Source organism: Tenrec ecaudatus, chromosome 12 (assembly GCF_050624435.1).
Source record: "Tenrec ecaudatus isolate mTenEca1 chromosome 12, mTenEca1.hap1, whole genome shotgun sequence".
Taxonomy (NCBI): domain Eukaryota; kingdom Metazoa; phylum Chordata; class Mammalia; order Afrosoricida; family Tenrecidae; genus Tenrec; species Tenrec ecaudatus.
In genome coordinates this window covers 107,736,853-107,759,428 of record NC_134541.1, presented here as the reverse complement: position 1 = coordinate 107,759,428, position 22,576 = coordinate 107,736,853, and the positions used below count along the sequence as shown (strand labels likewise).

The following is a 22,576-nucleotide window of genomic DNA, read 5'->3' as shown; positions in this document are numbered from 1 at the left end:
TGAACTGAAAGATCCCACAGATAAGGGACTAGCGATCACGGCAAAGAGCTGCCAAGAAGGCAAGCAGAGTACAGAGGCAGTTGTGACAAAGGTCCTTCAGGCAGTAGGGCCAGTGTCAGAGGAACTGGACAGGCATCTAGATCAAACTCCCAGGTCTGCTGCCAAGTGAGCAGGATGGACTACGTGGTAGGGAGAGGAAGAGAAGAAAGCTGAGCGCAATGGGGACCAGACATTCCAGAGGCGTGGCTGTGAAGGGGAGCTCAGCACGCTCCCGACTCACTAGAAAACCCACTGGATGTTTCAATACCATTACCAGCAACTCTGAGGGCAAGAGCCAACACCAACACTTGTACAGGAGATATTCGCAGAGAATGGAATTGAAATATTTTTGTCTTCAGACTATTTCTGATTGTCTACGTATGTGGACTACTGCTTTGGCCATCTGAAAAAAGCCCACTCTTTTTGTTCTCGTGGGTCTTTAGTCCTTAGATTCTGGGCTGCGGGAGACTATGAACCCAAGAGACAGGTGATTCCTGAGACCCTCTGGTCAGGGCAGTAGGGAGGGCAGTGAGCACTGCAGCAGGCAGGGCTGGCATTCTGGGCTGCAGGTGTCTGGGTGTGTGGTGGCAGCACTGCACTGGCTGATCAGAAAAGAAATGCAAGGGATTGACCTGAGTCCATTTTATGATTTCAATGAGGTGACACAGAGCTGGGGATCCAGAGGTGTGATAGCCAGAGAGTCAAGACCAACTTAGAGACCACAACAAGACCACACCCCAGCCCACCACCAACAAAGATGAAAAGCCAGCTGGACCTCATGACTTGAGTATAGACTGACTACCAGAATAATGCTCGATGTTCCCCCTAAAGGAAGAGGACACACATAGCCCACAATGTCCACCCAATAGTCAAAAATGACTGGACCTGCAAAAAGGCAAGAAAAGGTGACCCATTTGCAGGATGAAATGAAACCGGCTCAGAGATGACGGAGGTGTTGGGGATGGGCGAGTGATGGCTTCAAACAGTTGTTAAACACATTTAGAGATTTAAGAAGAGATGAATGTGATGAGTAAACAGAAATAAACACTTTGAAAAAACAACATGGAAATTCTAGAATGAAAAAAATAACAGCACTAGAAAGACAATTTTATAGATGGAGCTGTGGTGACAATCATGCAACTCTGTAAATTTACTGGGGGGGAAAAAATCACTGTGCACTTAAATGGAGTGAAGCTGTTCGTTTGTTTAATAAATACACAATCAGAATTGTGAACCCCTTCAAATTTGGTGAAGCATCATAAATCCCACACTGGGATATGTTTAAAAAATGAAACAAAACCACACCTGGGTAAGTCCACGTTAAAATGCTAAGAAAATTATAACACAATAAGTAAAAATAATGTGTAAGTAGGAGAAAAAAAAGGCAATACAGGGAATAATAGTATCCCCAAACTTCTCATCGGAAGCAATGCTGGCCAGAGGATAGCAGAAAGACCTGCAAAATGTACCATGTGTCACACTGGGGCTCTACCTGTGGGGAAGGTACCTGCCAAACACCAAGATGGAAGGCAGGCATTTCCAGATAAGCACCAGCTGAGAGAACTTGCCAGCAGCAGACCCTCTGTTGGTAAGAACTGTCACAGAAAAACTTTTTCAAGTTGAAAGACAAAGGGCAACACAAGAAGAGATGGAGCTGTAGAGTGTTCTGGAAGGCAGCGGGAATGGTCCTTACCTAGTTAAGTAAGCTGCTGGTAAAGAAAACTTCAAAATAGTGTTGGGACGGAAGAAGGACCATCCACATGCATGGGGTCGCGGATCCCCAGAGTGACCAATGAATCACATGCATGGGGTCGCGGATCCCCAGAGTGACCAATGAATGCTTAATGTCATCTTCAACAGGAGCCCAGCAGGCTTTCCTCCTAGAAATGGGTAAGTTGGTCCTAATAGTGAAATGGAAATGCATGCATGAGACCCGAAGAGTCAAAATGGTGTTGAAAAAGGACAAAACTTCATGGCTCACACTATCTTAGCTAATACTTAATACAAATCAACAAGGATTTATTTCATGTTGCTTGGATTCACAAACAATGCTCATAGAAGCAGCAGTCAAGAAACGGAAGAAGATTTTGCACTGGGCAGATCTGCTGCACAAGACCTCTTTAAAGTGTTGAAAAGGATGTTACTTTGAGAACGAAGGTGTGCCTGACCCAAGCCATGGTACTTTCAATCACATCACATGCTTGTGAAAGTCGGGCACTGTATAAGAAAGATCAAAGAAGAATTGATGCATTTGAATGATAGTGCTAGTAAAGAAAGCGGAAAGTACCGTGGACCTCCAAAAGAACAAACAGGTCTGTCTTGGAAGAAGTACAGCAAGAGTGCTCCTTAGAGGCAAAGGTGCCACTTCATCTCACATATTTTGGACATGTTACTGGAGAGACCAGTCTCTGGAGAAGGGCATCATGCTTGGTAAAGTGGTGGAGCAGAGAAAAAGAGGAAGGCCTTGGACAAAATGGATAACACACCCGCTGCAACAACAAGCTCCAACATGAGTCGTGCGGATGGTGGCAGACGGTTGCACACTGGGAGGCTATGTGCTAAAACCGACTTGACGGCACGGAACAATAGCATAAGGCAGCAAACCAAAACCAACCCGCTGCTGCTGCCAAGTTAATTCTGACTGACAGTGACTCTCTTGGACAGAACAGAACTGCCACTGACCCAAGGCTGTCACTTTTATTGTTACAGAAGTAGACAGCCACATCTTTTCTCCCGTCGTGTAGCTGGTGGATTCGAACTGCTAACCTTTTAGTTAGCAGCGAAGCACTTTAAACACTATGTCAACCAGGGCTCCTTATTATTTCTAATAAAGCTACCAAAAACCCCCCAAAATCAAACTCACTGCCATTGAGTAGATGCTGACTCACAGTGGCTCTACAAGACAGGGTAGAAACTGCCTCTGTGGGTTTCCAAGACTGTGACTCTGTATGGGAGTAGAAAGCCCTTTTTCCTGAGGAGTGACTGGTGGTTTTGAACTGTTGATCTTGTAGTTAGAAGCCCAACTCATATCTACTACTCCACCAGTGCTCCCACAAAGGGCAAATGATGAGACAATGAGCAGAGGCAGCAAACTTCTGCAAAGTGCCCCTCAGTGTCTCTCATCCTGCATGGGATAGACCGTTTACAGCCCTGTAGATCATACAGAGCCATTCTTAGAAGCTGGGTTGGCTGGGGCCAACCCATGGACTAGTCTAGAAACAGACCCAATCATATCCAGTCCACACTATCCCTAGCTATTTATTTCCTATGAAATGAAACCACCACCCACACAGCCTCCACAAACAATGAGCACACAGCTTTACACGTGGTGGCTCCAAACTGGAAACTTCCCAAATACCCATCCCCAGAGGGTGGCAATGAGAAAAGCCATCCAACCAGACTGGTGAGTCTCAAGCACAGGGCTTGGGCAGGAGGGGGCTCTCAGCTTGAGTCCACTTATATGAAGTCTGAGAAGGGGCAAAAGAGATCTGAAGTCAAAGAAATCAGCAACTGTGGGAAGGGAGGAAAAGAGAAGGGATTGGGCAAACAGTGTACCTTGAGAGGGGCGTGGGGACAGGGACCTTTGACAAACGCCTTGAAGGGTAACACTGGATTTGTCCATTTCATGTTATGTAATTATAATTCAAAAATATTAAAAAGGAAAAAAATTTTAAGGAAAATACTTTTTAAAACACCGTAAGATACTTAGTGTCACCTTGAGGTGGTAGTGTAATGAGATTGACTGATGTTTCCTAGACACTCAAGCTTGTTACAGAAAATCACTGGTTACAAAGTTGCACAGAGGGCGGTGTCGCCAAAACAGGACTCCATCCTGAACGTAAATAAGATACATAATTACTCATAAAAAGATTGGCAGGGGGGAAAAAGACTGGCAGGGAAAACATCCAAGGAGCCCCATGGCTCAATGGGTAAAGCACTCCCATTTGGAGTGCTTCCAAGTTAACCCATTTGGCAGGGCAATCTGCTCTAGTGAAGATTGCCACTGGAAAGACAGACCCCAAGGGACAGTGCTACTCTGTCCTATAGGGCCGCTGTGAGTCCAAACTGACCCAGTGGATATTCACCAAGGAAAGACATCAAGAAATCTAACACTAAGCATGTGACAAGCAAATAGGCAATGCTTTCCTTGTCTATGCTTTCCTGTGTTCAAATTTTTGGTGCAATAAACACCAACTATTCTTAGCGTTAGGACAAAAGATAGGGCACTTAAAGAGTTACAGTCTTGGAAATCCACAGGCGAAGGTCTACTGTGTCCTATGAGTCGTACTGACTCGATGACAGTAAGTATTCTTACCACCAGAAAGCAATGCCCTCTACCAGCAGCACGAGAAGAGCTATCCCTTCAAGCTTACTGGTGGCTACTACTGAGTGTCACCTAGCTCACAAGTGCTTAGCCTGATGCTATGGACTTCACATACCCAACCCAGCCCAATTCCACTAAACAGACTATTAATTTACTACAGCTTTTTAATCCCCACAGCTCTCAAAGGTTGGTGGTATTATCATCATCTAAAAGAACAAAAACGAAGGCTTACAGAGATGAAGTATTTTCCCCATGGTTAGTCAGGAACAGAGGCTGGATTTGAACCCAAGTAGCTCCGTCCAAGGCCCAGGCTCTAGCCTCGGAGATAGCCTCTGTGCCAGCCTCTGAGCCACTGCAGAGCAGAAGAGACATGTGGAGCACCCCCTTGCTGATCATTCGCTATCCGGACACAGCCTCATTAATTAAAAAGTTTTAAAACTCAGGGATGAGTAGCAGATATTCAAACCACATATTCTAAATACCTTCCTTCCACTCAAGGTATAAGATTATGGAGTTGGTATAAAATGGTTTGATAGGGATGCCTTGTACCTATGCCCACAGCAGCTGCCACAAAAATCTCCAGGCTCACTGCCATCGAATCAATTCTGGTTCACATGTTCCCCATATTGCACTGTATCCATTCTGGGACAGGAGGGTTTTGTTCGGGGCTTTTAAGAAAGGCTAACAGGATTTGTGTAACGCGGATCAGAAGAGAAGAGAGGGATAGCATCAGACAGACGTACAGTCTTAGTTCTCTTACTATCGTGTACTAGGAACCCTGATGGAAAGTGTTGGGCTGCTAACCAAAAGGTCAGCGGTTAGAAACCACCATGGGCCTAAAGAGAGGAAAGACAGAGTTTTCTACTCCTGTAAAAAGTGACAGTATCATAAACTCACAGGTGCAGTTCTACCCTGTCCTACAGGGGAAGTAGGAATCTGCATCAACTTGGTGGAGAGTTTGGTTTTCATCAAGTACTGGAAATGGCCAATCAGCTTTCCAAAATAAAGTGGACTATGTATCCCTTGAATCACTAGTATGGCAGTACCCTGGTCTGATTGGCTCTGAAGTGACTGCTGACCATTAACTCACAGCATCAACACCCCTCACCACCATCCCCAAGCTGGTAAGAAATGCAGATCCCATGTCCTGCTGGTTCTGTTGGATGCTCATGTGTGAGGACTGTGCTTTCTGGTTCCTGCTCAAACGGATATACAGTCTTATTTGAAAAGGCAACTAACTCAGACACCGAGAAAGCAGAGAATTTACAAGAATTCTGGTGGAGCCTCTAAGTTACCATGCTACTGGCTTTCAAGGGCCCAACAAGTTTGCATCCTAAACCGCCTGGCAGGAGTCCAGGGAAAACTCCAACAAAGTAGGGTCCCTTTTCATATGCTCTCCTTGTAAGAAGGAATGACAATGGCTTCCTAGGGCACAAAAGCAGCTTTTCATCAACCTGAGATACTTGCTTGACAAGATTCGGGACCTCTTGGCCAAATACATCAACAGATCGCCCTCTTTCCACCAGCTCTGGGATTCCTTCCACCACCACCTGTGACCAGGAGAATACCCTCAGTGTAATGGGTCTCCCTTCCAAACTCACCCTTTTACATAGTGCGCTCCCCTTTCCAAATTTAGAGGATAAGCATTCAGGGCATTTCCAGCAGAAAACCAGAACATGCTATGAAATATGTTAATCTGATAGATTTTGCTCTGCTTAATGCGGTGCCACACCTTGTGGACATTACAGCCATGTGATGGGACATTACAGCTATGTGGTTGGAGTGGCTCGTTCCCTGTTGGAAACATTCCTTTAAGAGTCGCACAAAATTAGGTAGGAGAAAAGGGAACTAACATACACACTGAGAAAGGGAATGTACAATAATTCTGGAATAGCTCTAAGTTGCCAAGTTCTAAAATCTAGCTCTAAAGAGCAGTCTACTAAAATAATCAGCAATAAATGGACACAGGCAGCATGGTGAGCAATCAAGAGACCATGAATGGGCTGCCTGGAACCCAGACGTGGGTGCTGCTCATGGGAAGTTGTTTAATTTCTGCAGTTCCACTTCTTAAGCTGTAACACAGAAACAGCAGCAGTACCCACCTCATCACCTTGCTTTAAAAAAAAAAAAAGTTAAATATTTGAGTTCTTAAAATAGACCTAGCCTTTTCTTAAGAGTACAATGATCCAAGAGACCAAGTCTTTTGTTTGAATGAGACCAAGTCTTAAAAGATGTATTTGCCATCACAATAGTAAAAGAAGCTGTCAAGACCATTAGTCACCTCCACACACACACACACACACACACACACACACACACACACACACACACACACACACACACACAAAAACGTGCTAGGGCCTGGCAGTTGTGTGGTGCAGCCTCTTCACTCTTGAGGGAACAGACCTTTCAGCTCCACTCTTGAAACTGCCCTAGAGAACGGCTGTTCAGATAGCACAGCTATCAAGACCTAGCAGAAGCAGCACAGCACAGAACTGGGGATCAACCTCAAGATGGATCTGTGAGAAGCAAAAATGCCAATTGAAATGCCAGCAGATAAACCTCTGCAAGACATTAAACTTTTAATTTCATAATTACACAGACAGTTCAATGTGACATAAGGAAACCTACTGAGACAATGTGTCACATAAATAAAACAAGTGTGGGGGGAAGTGTGGGAGGCCAATTACCGTAGACATTGAAAAGGTATTTTAGATAATCCAACAACCAACAAATGAGGAGAGACCATCATTCCTCAACCTAAAAAAGAAGTACGTTTGTTGGCTACAAACCAAAGCTAACATCATGCTTAAAAATAAAAAAGCGGGATGCATCTTATTCAAGTCAGACATGAGGCAGGGATGCCCAAGAGCAAAAACACCAGTAGTAAGAAATACTGGCAGGGAGAAGACTCAATGGAAAACCCAAGAGACTCATCTGAAAGAGAATCAAAATAAATAAGAGAATTCTGTAAAGTCATCAGATCACCAAAATGACAAGGGTACTCCAACCTCTTCCCTTTAATAAAAACAGCAACCTAAGTTAAACAGATAAAGACTCATCGAACTTGCCCCCCAACAGTGACAAAATGTAATACATCCAGAAGCAAGAAAGGTACAGTGCTTTTATGAAGAAGGGGTGCTTGCTCTGCTCGAAATAAACAAAATTTCTACTACTACGATATGTGAAAATCAATTTGTCATAATCAAAATGACAAATCTCTTGGCTTTTGGCATTTGGAAAACAGTTCCAAGTTGATCTCAATTCATGACTTCCCCACCCTGGCCACGGACAACCACCTGAGGCAGCACAGAGCAGGTGAACACTCAGGCTATGCTCCCAGAGTCTCAGCTAATTGGTCTGCAGTAGGCCTCAAGAAACGTAAAACACGTTCACGGCCACTGAATTGATTCTTACTCACAGTGACCCAATAAGACAGAGTAGAACTGCCCCGTGGCTTTTCTGGGTTGTAAATCTTTATAGGAGCAGAAAGCCTCATCTTTCTCCCTTGAAGTGGCTGATGACTTTGAACTACTTAACCTGTGGTTAGAAGCCATGTGTTTGTTGTCCACTATGCCACCAGGGCTCCCTGTAGTGAGGGCTCAGGCCCCAGCTAATTCTGAGACACAGCCAAGGTAGAAAGTCACACACAGGAGAGAGTTATACAGAAAAAAGGCAAAGAAAACACTGGAATCCTGAGAAGGAATGGAGAGCAATTCATCCATCACACATATGAATGGGGCTTCCAAAAGTTGGCAGAAAAAAATTCCACGTTTAGTTCCATTTTCTCACTACCTGTTTGAAGCCCCCTTTGTTAAAAAAAAGGCAGATAAGAACTGGGGTGTGTGTGTACACACCAAAATAAGACGTAAACCCTGGATATATGAAAACTTAATTACATCTATACCAACAAGGGCTTGCCTCGTCAATGGGGAAAAACACAGATGGGCACTATCTATACCAGTGGCATGGGATCAACCACAAAAACCTGGACAAAGAGCTGGATCTGGCATAGATGTTGTGGGTTAAAAATATTAAGGGGGGGGGGCACCTAGATATATGTTGTAATTTTGAAATATGGAAAGCATCTGTAAATGTGACACAAAAGCTAAAAAGAAAAGAAAAAGTGGGGAGGGGTAGAAATGGTAAGAGTATTTCTATGAAAATGAAAAACATCTATTCGGTCAAATCACATTGCAAGCTACCTGGTCATATCCCTGGCACAACCAGATTTGGCAAATAAAAAAAGAGAGAACTTGGATGCATTCATTAAAAGGTTTGTATCTTTAATATATAAAGAATTCTCACAAACCAACAAGACAAAAATGAGAAGCAATTCCACAGAAAAGTGGACAAAGGCATAAGCTTATGAACTAAAAAAAGACCCAAAAGCCAACGAATTTATGAAAAGAGTCATAACAAAAGAAATCCTATGAATATAAGGAAGAAAGGGGGAGTGGGGGCATCGGGCACTAACCCACCCAAGGGGAGGGTATTGTTTATATCTCCACAGGGAAAGTGGGACCAGACTTCAATCCAGTGCTGCAAGGTGTGAATGCAACATCCCGGCGTGGAGTAGGGAACCAGTGGAGAGGTCTGGGAGGCTGACCCCAGCACCAAAAATTAAGTGGATTCCTGCCCCTCCCACGAGAAGAATTTGCTTCAAAGGATGACATTGATTCTGCAGCTCCGGGAGATGGACATATCTGATCAGAGCACACGAGAGCAGATGAAGGGGCAGGAGGAGAGAGTGGAACACAGCCTGGCCCACCAGGCCGTGAGGATGATGTTCCTGACTAGAGCAGCTAGTCCACAGAGAGAACAACATGGCTGGCCCTACTATGAGACATGATGCCCCTCAGTGACCAAGGGTGGTACAGGGGACAGCACCAGAGACACAGTGTGCGAATTACACCTGACCTGATCCCACCACACCGAGGCAAAGTGTGGTGGAGAGCAGCGGAACAGCAAGGGAATGGAGTGGCAAGGTCCCCAGGAAATGCTGAAAGTGGACTTTGGGGCCAGGGCGTGGTGCCCCAACAGACTGGCTTGGAAAACGCTCCTAAGGGCCAGCAAACGATCCTTGAACTAACTACAAACTCTTCTTTCTTGATGTGTTTTGTTTTGTTCTTTGTCAGTGGTTTGTTGTTGTTTTGTTGTCTGGTTGTATACTGTTGCTTTGTTTTCCTCTGTCTTGTTTCCGTGCATGTTATTGTCTCCACAGGTCTGTCTAAATAAGACAGGCTGGATGAACTATCTGGAGGAAAAACAACGGGACCAACAGTTGCGGGGGGACTTGGGATAGGGGGACGTGGGGGGGGGTAAGGAAGTGGTTAACAAACACAGGGACAAGGGAACAACATGGGACCCAAAATGGTAGTGACGGAGGAGTGGCAGGCCTAGTAGGGAATGATCAAGGGTAAGGTTACATAAAGAAGAAGTATAGCTGTAACCCAGGTGGGGACGGAGCATGGTAGTGGGGCAGGAGGAAAGTCAAGGGAGATGAAGGAAAGAGTTAGGAGTCAAAGGGCATTTATAGAGGTCTAGGCCAAGACATGTACACGCAAATATATATATGAGGCTGGGGAAATAGATCTATGTGTCTATATTTATAGGTTTAGTATTAAGGTGGCGGAAGGACCTTGGGCCTCTACTCAAACACTCCCTCAATGCATGAATACTTTCTTTTATTAAATTGGAACTCTATGGTGCTCACCCTCCCGACACAACTGCTGAAGCCAAAGCGGGTGAACAAGTAAATGTGGTGAAGAAAGCTGATGGTGTCTGGTTATCAAAAGAGATAGTGTCTGGGGTCCTAAAGGCTTGAAGATAAACAAGCGGCCATCAAGCTCGGAAGCAACAAAGCCCACATGGAAGAACACACCAGCCTGTGTGATCACATGGTCCCGAAGGGATCAGTTATCAGGCATCAAAGAACAAAAAAAATCATATCATTGGCAGCACACCTCCATGATACGATCGCTGAAGACAAACGGGTGCATAAGCAAATGTGGCGAAGAAAGCTGATGGTGCCCGGCTATCAAAAGAGATAGTGTCTGGTATGGATGTGCTTTATACAATTGATGTATGTATATGTATGGACTGTGATAAGAGTTGTATGAGCCCCTAAAAAATTGTTAAAATAAAAAAAATAATAAAAAGAAAAAAAAAACCAAGCTCTAAAAAAAAAAAAAAAAAGAGAGATAGTGTCTGGGGTCTTAAAGACTTAAAGGTGAACAAGCGGCCATCTAGCTTAGAAGCAACAAAGCCCACATGGAAGCACACCAGCAGGTGCGATCACGAGGTGCCAAAGGGACCAGGTATAAGACATCATGCAATATATATACACACACACACACACACACCATAGTGAATGAAGGGGGAAGGGCAGAGTGGAGACCCAAGACCCATTTGTCAGCCACTGGAGATCCCCTCATAGAGGGGTTTAGGAGAGGAGATGGGTCAGTCAGGGTGCGAGGTAGTACCGATGAACACAGCTTTCCCCCAGATCCTGGATGCTTCCTCCCCCCAACTACCATGATCCGAATTCTACCTTGCAGGGCTGGATAGGGCAGAGGTTGTACACTGGTGCAGATAGGAGCTGGAGGCACAGGGAATCCAGGGTGGATGATACCTTCAGGACCAGGGGTGTGAGGGGCGATACTGGGAGAGTAGAGGGTGAGTGGGTTGGAAAGGGGGAACCGATTACAAGGATCCACATGTGACCTCCTCCCTGGGAGACGGATGGCAGAGAAGGGGGGGGAGACTCCAGATAGGGCAAGATATGACAAAATAACAATCTATAAATTATCAAGGGCTCATGAGGGAGGGGGAAGCGGGGAGGGAGGGGAAAAAATAGGACCTGATGCAAAGGGCTTAAGTGGAAAGCAAATGCTTTGAAAATGATTAGGGCAAAGAATGTACAGATATGTTTTATACAATTGATGTATATATATGTATGGATGGTAATAAGATTTGTATGAGCCCCTATTAAAAAAAAGGAAAAAAAAAAAGAAACCCTAATAGAACAAAGAGAATTTTTAGGTACCGAAATAGCAAATAATAAAAAAAATGACCATAGCCAGTGTGATCTGGGAGTGAATGAATAGGAATTCTTTCACTGTTAGCGAGGGTTTAATCTGCACACTAATTCTGGAGTGTATTTGGCATTATCTGTGCTTATTCAAAATGTCAATATTCTTTCATTTGGAAATTCACAGCCAAGAGTTTATTCAGCGGCTATGTTCAATCCATTACACAAAGGTGCGTGTACAGGCATGTTCACTGCCAAACTGTTGCCATCCTCAAACACTTGAAACCACCTAAATGTTCAGCCAATAGGTCTTAGTCTTTTTTTTTAATCATGTTATTGGGGGCTCTTATAACTCTTATCACAATCCATACATGCATCCATTGTGTCAAACACATTTGTACAATTGTTGCCATCATCATTTTCAAAACATTTTCTTTCTACTTGAGCCGTTAGTATCAGCTCATTCTCCACCCCACCCCCATGATCCCTTGATAATTTATCAATTATTTTTTTTCATGTCTTACACCAACCATTGTCTCCCTTCACTCACTTTTCTGTTGTCCATGCATCTGGAGGAGGGGGGAGTTACATGTCGATCAATGTGATGGGTTCACTTTTCTCCTCAAATCTTCCCCTTACCCTCCTGGTATCGCAACTTTCATAAATGATCCGGAGGGGTTTATCTGTCCTGGATTCCGTGTTGCGAGCTCTTGTCTGTACCAGTGTACATGCTCTGATCTAGCTGGATTTCTAAGGTAGAACTGGGGTCATGATAGTGGGGGTGGGGAGGAAGCATTAAAGAACTAGAGGAAAGCTGTGTTTCCTTGGTGCTATACTACACCCTGACTGGTTCACCTCTTCCTTGTGTCCCTTCTGTAAGGGGATGTCCAATTGTCTACAGATGGGCTTTGGGTCTCCACTCCACCTTCTCTCATTCACATTGATGATTTTTGTTTTGGGTCTTTGATGCCTGATCCCTTCGACACCTCATAATCACACAGGTTGCTGTGTTTCTTCCAGGGGGGCTTTGTTGCTTCTCAGTAACTTGTTTATCTTCAAGCCTTTAAGACCCCAGACACTATATCTTTTGATAGCTGGGCACCAACAACTTTCTTCACCACACTTGCTTATGCACCCATTTTCTCTTCAGCGATTATGTCAGGGAAGGTGAGCATCACAGAATGCCGGGTTACTAGAAAGTGTTCTTGTGTTGAGGGAGTACTTGAGTGGAGGCCCAATGTCTGTCTGTTGCTTTACTCCTTAATAAATATATGTACATAGATCTATTTCTCTATCATTATACATAAATGTATTTACATATGCACATGCCTATATTTAGACCTCTATAAATGTTCCTTGCCTCCTAGTTATTTCCTCTATTTCCTTTTACTTTTCTCTTGTTTTACTATCATGTTCAGCCTTCATTTGGGTTTCGGTAATACCTCTTGGCAACATTGCCCTTCATCAAGCCCCACCAGGCATTCTATGCCCCGCTGGCCATCAATTTTAGATCACTTGTTCTCTTCTCCCTGGGTTTGTTGGCAACCCCCTTCTTTTCCCCTGCCTCCCCCTCCTCCCATGTCCTCCTGGAACCATCAGTCCTGATATCTTCTTCAGATTGTTTATCCCACCTGTGGTAGTTACACAATCTTGTCAGTTTGAGGCTTAAGAGTGAAGGGGTGGAGTTTAGCCTGTCAATCAATTCACAGCTTGATGACCTCATTGAAGGAGACAACTTATTGGAGACAGCACAACTGCTTACTCCCTGTGAGACATTTTTGTTAAGAAGACACACGTAGCTATGTGAGATCCCTGGAGCTGAAGGAGTCACGTGGAGACCCCTGTCAGCGCTGAGATACTTACACCGCCACTGCCTCCACAAAACTTTCCACTCACTGCTTTCTGTGTTATTGCATGTGTTGTGTGAGTGTGAAGAAAAATTTATAGATTGGTATCAGACATATGGGTTATTATCAGACTTATGGACTTAATCTGGACTGGGCTGGGATGTTTTCTCAATATTCAATTGCTCATGAATATAAAACTCTTTCTTATACACATGTGTCTATGACTTTGTTTCTCTAGTCTACCCAGACTAACACACCATCTATCTTATGTAGATAAGACATGTGACAAAAATGAGCACAAAAACAAGAGAAAGCAAAACAACAAAAGAAAAAAACAAAACAGCAATAACAACATCAAAAAACACCAACAGCAAAAAAAGAACAACCTATAAATAGTTCTAGGTCTGTCTGTTGACCTTTAGGAGTGTTTTCGGATCCAATGTGATAAGTTGCCATGCCCTGCCCCCAAAGTCTATTTTTTGGTATTCCTCAAGGACTTTGTTGCTTTGCTCCCCTCGCTGTTCTGTTGCACACCCTTAGTATTTTGCCCTGGTGTGGTGGGGTCAGCATGGGCACAATTCTCACATAGTCTTGTGTTGTCCCCATAGTACTATGGGTCAGTGAGAGCTATCATGTCTTCTGGTGGGCCTGCTCTATGGTCCTCTCTGCATTGGTTTCTCCAAGCAGGAATATTGTCCTCGGGGCTGCGTGGGCTAGGAAGTGTTCCACTCTCTCTCCTTCCCTCTTCATTTGCCCTTGATCAGAAGTGCCCCTCGCCCTGAGTAGTTTCCGCGATGTCCTCTGAAGTTAGGCCTTAATCTTATAACTCAAGAGATACCCAAGCCAGGAAAATCTACAGAAGAATTGGAAGCACTGATACTTTTGAATTATGGTGTGGGTAAAGAATACAGCACATAGCAACTGTCTGAAGAAATACTAAATCAAACTCCTTAAGACTCGAGGATAGGGAACCATCTTCAGGAGGAACAGACACTGGGAAAGGACCTCATGCTTGATAAAGCAAAAGTTTAGTTAAAAAGAAGAAGTCCCCCAGAGATGACCTGACATGGAAGCTGCAACAATGGGCTCAATCATAACAATGACTATGAGGGTGGCACAGGAGTGGGTTCCAAACCAACAGCACAGGACACAACACTGTGCTCCTGTGAATGGTTGAGAACTCCATGGAACATGGAACCATTTCCAACTTACACTGAGTGTGTTTACATACATATCCCTCTCTCACACGCCCATCCTCCCCACTCATAGATGGGTAAGCACTAGAGGAGAGGCAGTATGTGCACCCCCCTCTGTGCACAGACCCTTTCTGGCAGAATGGCTAAGTAGCAGGAGAGGGCACTTGGGAGAATAAAAAGCCAAAAATTCAAAGTGATCAATTTTCCAGTTCTTGCCCTTTGTGCTGCTTGTTTGGTGTTAATTTGCATGCACAATAACATTTGAGACACAAACCCAACATATAGGTCTTTGACCAAGTCGCTTTGCTTTTCAGAATCTAGCCCATAATGCTGTGGGCATGCCTATACAAAGATATCTAGTTGTTGCTATCCACTGTACTGGTGAAAAAGCTGACATAATCTCCTGTCAATTTGTGAAGAGGTGGAGTCTAACCTGTCAATCCGGTCATAACCAATGAGGCCTCTACGTGGGCATGGCCTGCTCCCTGAGGATTCTGGGAACCCCTATCTTCTTCCCTGGAAGTAGGGCACACACTCTCTCTGGTTCTTCTTCCTGCTGGCAAGACACATGAGGCTATGCTGATGGAACCAGAGCCCTGGAACTGGAGAAACCACGTGGAGATCCATGGCGCTGAGATGCTTCCACCACCACTGGATCCACAAGACTTTTCACCCAATGGCCTCTGAGCTTCCTGCATTCAGCGTCATTGCATGTATTATGTGGGTTTGAACAGGAATTTAGACGGGTATCGGGCATATGGGCTAATATCGGACTTGATCTGGACTGGGATGTTTTCTCAATATGCAATTGTTCTTTTATATAAAGCTCTTTCTCACACACAAGTGACTCTGAATTTGTTTCTCTAGTCAACCCAGATTAACACACAGACACAATCCAAAGATTCACCACAGGGGTGGGGGTGGGGGTTGTGTGTGTGTCCAAGCAGGCGATAACGCAATACTTTGCTCTTCATCGAAAATAGCGACGAAATCTGTGGGCACTGAGGTGGGACAGCACCTAAGACGGCATCCTGTTCATGACATGAATGAGCAAAGTGTGTGTGTGTCCTTTTGGTTCTATTTTGTATTTTAAATATATGAAATAAATACTTAAATAAACCTATATATTAGTTGCCTAGTGGTTACACGTTCGGCTGCTGATCAGAAGGTTATCGGTTCAAAACTACAAGCTGCCCCATGGGAGAAAAATGAGGTTTTCTGCTCTCATAAAGAGTTACAATCACAGAAACCCACAGGGGTGCAGTTCTACCCCATCCCGTAGGGTCGCTGTGAGTCAGAATCAACTGCAAGACAGTGAGTGAGTTTGTCTGAATTTGGGTAGAGAGGCAGCTGTCAGGAGCACTGTTCTTTTTAAAAACTTTTTTATAGGGAATCTGGCCTGAGGAATCAATTTTTAAATGTTTTATTTGGGTGAAAATAAAAGATAGAGTGTTTCTACAATTTCTCCACGTACAGTTCAGGGGCATGGATCTCCTTCAGGCCAGGCCACTTGAGTGCTAGGGGGATCCACTTGGAAAAGGACAGCAAGGGCAGCACAGCGGTCAGCCACACTTCTCTGGGCAGAGGTAGCTTTTTAAGAGGCTCCTTTCCCCAGATGTCTGTGAAGATCTTAGTTGCTGGCCCTACAGTTAGAGTGCAGCAGAAGGAACAGCTAAACTGCCTCTTGGTCTTTCCGGGCCTGTCCATCACAATTTGTCTTGTGTCCCACCCAAAGGGCACGTGAGTCCATCCTTCAAGAAGTCCAGTCCATTTGCCCATAAGGGGCGCCTACAGATGATGGAGCTGACTGAGCGCCACCACAGCATTGGAACCATGCTGTTCTCCACGTGTTCCTGTTGCACAATGAAGTCCGACGACGGCAGGGCTACCCCGGACCGAGGATGCAACCGACGAGCCCAAGAGCACACATGCCATGCCCCAAGACAAAAAGCACAACCACCGTACCGCCACATACTCCAACAAAGTGTGAGGTCCCTACAAATCGGTAGATCCTCAAGAGATATATCAACTGATTAAAATATGGATTAAGAATTTGAGTAAACATCTGTAAAAAATCATGACCTAAGAGATGACTAGAAATTTGAAGATTGGCAGCTCTCCAAGAAGCTACTGAAACCGTCTCTGCCCTTTGCACTTCCTCCAAGTGCACCGGGGACTTACACCCTCAAGTCCATTCTGACTCTCACAACCTCAGACAAGGTTTCCAAGGTGGCCCATCTTTACTGAAGCAGACAGCCTAGAGTCAGCAGTCCAGTCCTCATCGACAGCACCTCCAGGACTCTCAGATATAATCTCTATTTTAAAATATCTCTGACTGGTCTGCATTAATTTCGAACAGCCCTGTATTTTCTGAAGATCACTCTACTCACACAAATAACCAGGAACACACTTACAACGTGTAGAGCCCACAAAAGCAAACCTTGGGAGATGGCTGTCAGGTTTGCAAAACAAGAAGCTACACAGTGCGTATACATTGTCTGTGTACAAGGAAGGGCGCTTCAGAGGGTCCTAAGACTAAAAAGCCTGCACAGCTGCCTCTCTACCCAAATTCAGACAAACTCACCTAAACGTCACCTACCCACAGGAACCACCTACCTAGTAGCTAACCCTTCTCAAGCCAACCCAGGGAGACAAGTGCACACAGGCAATCTCAAAAGCCAGGTACAACTGAAGTATCAAAAGAAGCTAGAGGCAAATGGGAGGTGATGTGAATACTTGGAATTGGTCCACTTTACTGAGTTAAAAAAAATCTCTCTCCTTACCTGAATCAGCCCTGGGGTTTGCACCAGCCTTGGGGGGAGACTATACTCCCCAATTCTTCCCTGCCCTCTTTTGGGACCTGGTTGGTCTTTTTCTTTGGAATGTGCTGTGGCAAAGCTGCCAGGAGGGGTGTGCCAGTTGCTGCAGTTCTGAAGCCCTGTCACAGGGACCATCCGGCCTCCTGGCCAGCTAGCTCATCCTCACTTGCCAGCTCTCACCTCCTGCTTGTCCTCAGCCTTGACTCTCCCCCAAAGGCTAGCCCTCCACTCAACACACTAGCTGTTAGGCTCTCACACAGGCCTCACACCCACCAGTAGGTGCCATAAACCCCAGCAGAGGGCCTGTGAATCCCCAGGGAATGCTGATGCTGCTGGCCTGGCAACCCCACATGGAGAACCACTGCTGGAGGGTTTTCTCCAGACCCAACGACCGGACTCTGCAAATGGGCCTGGGCTGAACAGGGATGCTCCGTGCAGCTTCTTCCTAGAGAGAAAGCGCTGGGTGACTATCAAAGGAAGGGAACATACAACTAGGAGCCACAGGAGGACAAATGGCAACCTCGCTCAGCTCCTACCCAGAGGCTGGAGGCTCAAGTCCACCCAGAGACACCTCAAAAGAAAGGGCTGACAATCTACTTCCCCAGGATGAGCCATGGGAACCCCATGAAGCAGAGCTCAACTCTTAACACATGAGTCAAGTGGCCAGGAAAACATTGATGAGGCCTTCATTGGTGGGACAGGGCTGAGTCTTCACCCCCTTTTCCCACTTTGCTAATGCTATGAGTGGCTGATGCCCAAGAGGAGTGTGTGCCTGTGCCCCCCCACTTCACCCAAAGAGAAAATGAACCCCCATGCCTTCCAAAGCACAGGCTGCAGCCACATTTCCCTGGTGGCTTCTCTGAGAGGCCTCATTCTAAGGACATAGGGCAGAGAGGCTCTGGGTGACAGGCCTATCCCTTCCAAGGTGGGGCACATAGAGAGCCCACCAGGAGAGGTAGGAACAGCCCTGTGGTCCTTGTCATCATGTGCGACAGCCAAGCTGTAAAGGAAGCACTCGGCGCTGAGCCACTCACCTTGGTCATGCCTCCGGCCTGCGCTGTACTCAGTCCTGCGTGGCTGGCCATCTGGGGGGACACCTGTGTTAGCGTCTCAGCCAGCACACTGCCAGAGGCCCCCTGCATAGCTGGGGCAGGGTAGGGCATCCCAGCACCTCGTCCTCTGCCCGCAGCCCCGAGGGAACCATTCATGACTTGCGCCTGCCCTGGCTGGGCAGAGCTCATGAGGCCGTGGCCTGAGTTGGTGGTGAGGAGGCCCTGGTGGGCCTGGTTGAAGTTCGCGTTCATGCAGATGCCAGGCCCAGCTTGCGCCGTGGCAGGGCTGCTAGTCACCAGTCCCACTTGCTTTTGTGCTTGCGGGTTCAGTGCTTGGGAGGCAGGGGGGTTGGGCCCAGAGCTGCTGGCCACCTGTTTGGGCAGGCTGGAGGCTGAGGAGTCTCCCTGGGTGAGAGGGCTCTTGCCCATGGCGCTCAGGCTGGCCATGCTCGCGCTGCTAGGCGGCCCCTGGGCCTGGCCCCCAAGGCCCTGCTGCACAGGACTGCTGGAGCTCACACTTCCGATCCCCGGGGGAAGGCTGGAGCCGCTGCCTCCACGCAGGAGCTCTGACAGTTGTTTGTGTTTGGAAGCAGCATCTGGAACAAGGCTCCCACTGTTTAAAAGGCCTAATTCTCCTCCGTTGGGGATCAGTTCATCAGGAAGATCATTTTCCAAGTCAAACAATGATCCAAAATCTAGAAATTAAACAGAAATGAAAATGAGACAAAAAGTTGCAACAGCCCCCTCTCCCCTACCCCCAATGGCACATTAGCGTTCTCAGAAGCCTCAGGGCCACCTCAGGAGTACCCTCAAGACAGGGCAGGCGTCCAGATGAGAAAAGAAAGCAACAAAACAGTTTTCAAATTCTAAGAGAAAAAGAATTCAGTGGAGCCAAGGAAGACAGCCCTCACTCCCCCACTGCCATGGAGTCGATGCTGACTTAGAGCCGACACTACATGACAGGGTAGAAATGCCCTGTGGATTTCCGAGACTGTCACTCTTTATGGAAACAGAACCCCTTCTCGTTCTCCCACAGAGAGACTTATGGTTTCAAACTGTTGATCTTGCAGTTAGCAGTCCCTCACACAGCCCACTACACCACTCGGGTTCCTAGGGCAAGCCCTGTGGCCTCTGAAACCACCACTGAACTGTGCTGGGTGGTCAAGTACAACGACACAAGCAGAAGGGAAACAAAGATAGCGACACAGTCCCAAACTCCCAGGATTCTATAACTTTCCGAGCTTTGGGGAAAGAATGTGGATTTAAAACCAGCCCAAGCTGGCTGGTCAGATGGGGTCTGGCAGAACCCCAGGACGGTGGACCTTAGTAACCCTGTAGCTCTGGAACTGAACTACTCAACCCCACGGCACAATAGACAGGCCTACAAAGGGAAAAGTACACTAGTGGGGTATGTATGCCTTGGAACAATCGATCATTTGAGATCAAGGGGCAGCATTTGCCCAAGAACACAGTTCAGCAAGTGGGGAAAGGGGGACTGAGGTGGGGAACACAGGGGAAGGTGGAGGGACTGCCTGGAATGAGTGAGCAGAGGCCAAATGGGCGTGAACTGTTGAATGGAAAACTGATGATCCACTCAGCAAACCACCCAATTCACAATGAAAAGTTATTATTTTTTAAATAAAAAGGAATTGACATGAATGAAAAGAATTGGGTATCTGGTTCAATGAAAAGTAGTTTGGGAAAATTGAAGTAAAGCCTGAGTGTAATTGATTACATATTTAAACATTAAGTTAACAAGAATACTACTGGTCTTAACATAAAACAAGATCAGTGATTTCTCAAGGTGCTGAAGTTGCAAGGACAACTTTTAACAAGATGTAAACCAGTCTAAGAGGTTTTACAAAGAGGGTGAGCAGGGAGAAGCACTCCGTCTGGGGATCAAAGGGCAGCCGGTGGGAGCAGATGGTCGGTCATCACAGTAAAAGGGAAAATAGTGACCAAGCAAATCCCCTCTACCCCTTTGTGAAGCCTCCCCTCAATGGGGCATCCCTTCAGAGAGGTGTCCCTCTGTCACTTCTACACTCTCACCTCCTAGTACTCCCTCATACTCCACCAACCAAATCACCCACTGCCCACGGCTTGATTCTGACACAGGGCAGGGTAGACTTGTGGGTCTCCCAGGCTGTGAATCTTCCTAAGAGCAGCAAGCCTCATCTTTCCCTTAGGAGCTGCTCGGTGGGTTCTAGCTGCAGACCTGCGGTTAGCTGCCCAATGTGTAGCCCACTAAGTCACCAGGATTTCTTCTATGTGTGCCAACGACCCAAAAAACAAACATACCCAGTGCTGCCAAGTCCCACAAGGCAAAGTAGAAGTGCCTCAAGAGGTTTCTGAGGCTTTGATTTTACTGCAGCAGATGGTCTCATCTTTCTCCCCAAAAGCAGCTGGTGGCTTCGAACCGCAGACCTTTGGCTAGCAGCCCACTGTGCCACCTGGGCTCCTTCCCAGTAATGAGAAGCCTTAATAAATTGCCCAGCAACATTACAAAATATTACACATCTACTGAGATAATAGACAACAAGCCATGTAGAGATGCGGAGAAGACGTAAAAAAGCAGACAAATTAAAACACATGTGCAAAATGGCCCAGAGAATAAAATCAGAACTAATTAAAAACACAGTTCACATACCAAAACCCAAGTGGAATAAAACTCAACATCCTGGAGAGAGACCAGGCTGACTGATGGGAGAAAAGGCGGTGGACCCAGAGACTGTGACTTTCAGTCGCCCTTCAGGTCTGGAACTGATTTCCCCCCTGGGACTCAAATTTTGGCCAACAATAGACAAGTCAGTCTTGACAACAGCAACACCAGAGAGGGAGGCCCACCTTCCAACAATCAGGAGAGATCACAGGGACTGCACTGACTCAACGACAAAGTTCAGGGGGTGAGGAGAGGAGGAGGAATCAAACAGGGAAACACAGGGAGGAAGTGGGATAAATGATGTCACATTGTGGAAATTCCAATCAATGGGATGAAACAAATTATTTATGGTTGGTCGAAGGAAGACTGAAATGCTCTAAAAATCTGCACCGTTAACAAAATAATAGTAGTAGTAGTGGTAATAATAATAAATTATTACATCCTAGAGGAGGAAGATTAAAACAATACAGCTAGATAAAGTAAAAAAAAAAGAAACCAAAAACCCAACCCCACTGCTGTGGATTCACATGGGACTCAGAGATGGCACAGAACACAGAAGTGTCTCCGCAAGACTTTTCTTAGGGATGTACATCTTTTCACAGACAGACTGCCTTACCCTTCTCCCATGGAACAAAAGATGGGGTTGAACTGCGAACCTCAGAAGTGTCTCCGCAAGACTTTTCTTAGGGATGTACATCTTTTCACAGACAGACTGCCTTACCCTTCTCCCATGGAACAAAAGATGGGGTTGAACTGCGAACCTCTCAGCCAGCAAGTAGTCCAATCCTTCACACAATGGTGGCACCACAGCTCCTTTCATGCCTCCTCTCTTGTCAAGGACCACCTGAGCGCCACCCTCCAGATGGGGCACACTGGCTAAGCCTTTGGGGTTTGAGGTAGAGGCCTCCAACTCAGCTTCCTTTCAGGTGTTAGAGAGCCCTAGATTAGGGACACCCACAGAGCTAAGCTCAGACCTATCCCACCCTGGAGCCTCACTCTTTTCCGGCTTCTTTTTCTGAGATAGCCCTCATTCTCCAAGTTCGCCACTTTGACTGGAGTTCAGCATAACTTGCCATGGGAAGCATCCTGCCCAAGGGAGACATACCCTCCCAGCCTCTCAGTGCAGCACTTAGCACACAGCCCCTACTCCCCTCCCTCTCACCTGCCTCCCACCCTGATATGCAGCTGATACCTCCTACACCCATCTCTGCCACTCCTCTCTCTCTCTCTCTGTGTGTTTGTGTGTGTGTGTCTAGAAAACCCACCGGCAACCTCCAACCCAACCAAGTGACAGTCTTGAATAGCTACAGGGACGTCTGAGGCCACCCCTGCTCAACTGAGCCCCCAAAGTTCTCTGTCACCTGGAACCCACAGGCTCTGCCAGAGCCAAGATAGTGCTGGCCATGTGCCCCTAGCCACACACCCATACCCACTCAGTTTTTGAGACTTCGGTTGCAGACCATCTCATCCTGTGCACACACACACCCCCCCAGCACTTTAGTACATCCTTCCTGAGAGCACTCTTTATGTGATCACAGAGTGGTCCACCAGGTTCAGGAAACGGAACACAAGACTCAAGCTCCCTGATAATTACCACCCCACTCCTG

General features: G+C 46.3%; 1 protein-coding gene across 1 annotated transcript in view; it reads right to left on the bottom strand.

The window, feature by feature from the left end:
- LOC142462461 (histone lysine acetyltransferase CREBBP) overlaps nucleotides 1–22,576 on the bottom strand; it is a 112,360-nt gene that overhangs the window by 65,106 nt on the left and 24,678 nt on the right. The window contains exon 2 of the mRNA XM_075564358.1: nucleotides 18,293–19,005. Within this exon, the coding sequence (XP_075420473.1) occupies nucleotides 18,293–19,005 (713 nt within the window). The remainder of the gene's footprint in view (nucleotides 1–18,292; nucleotides 19,006–22,576) is intronic.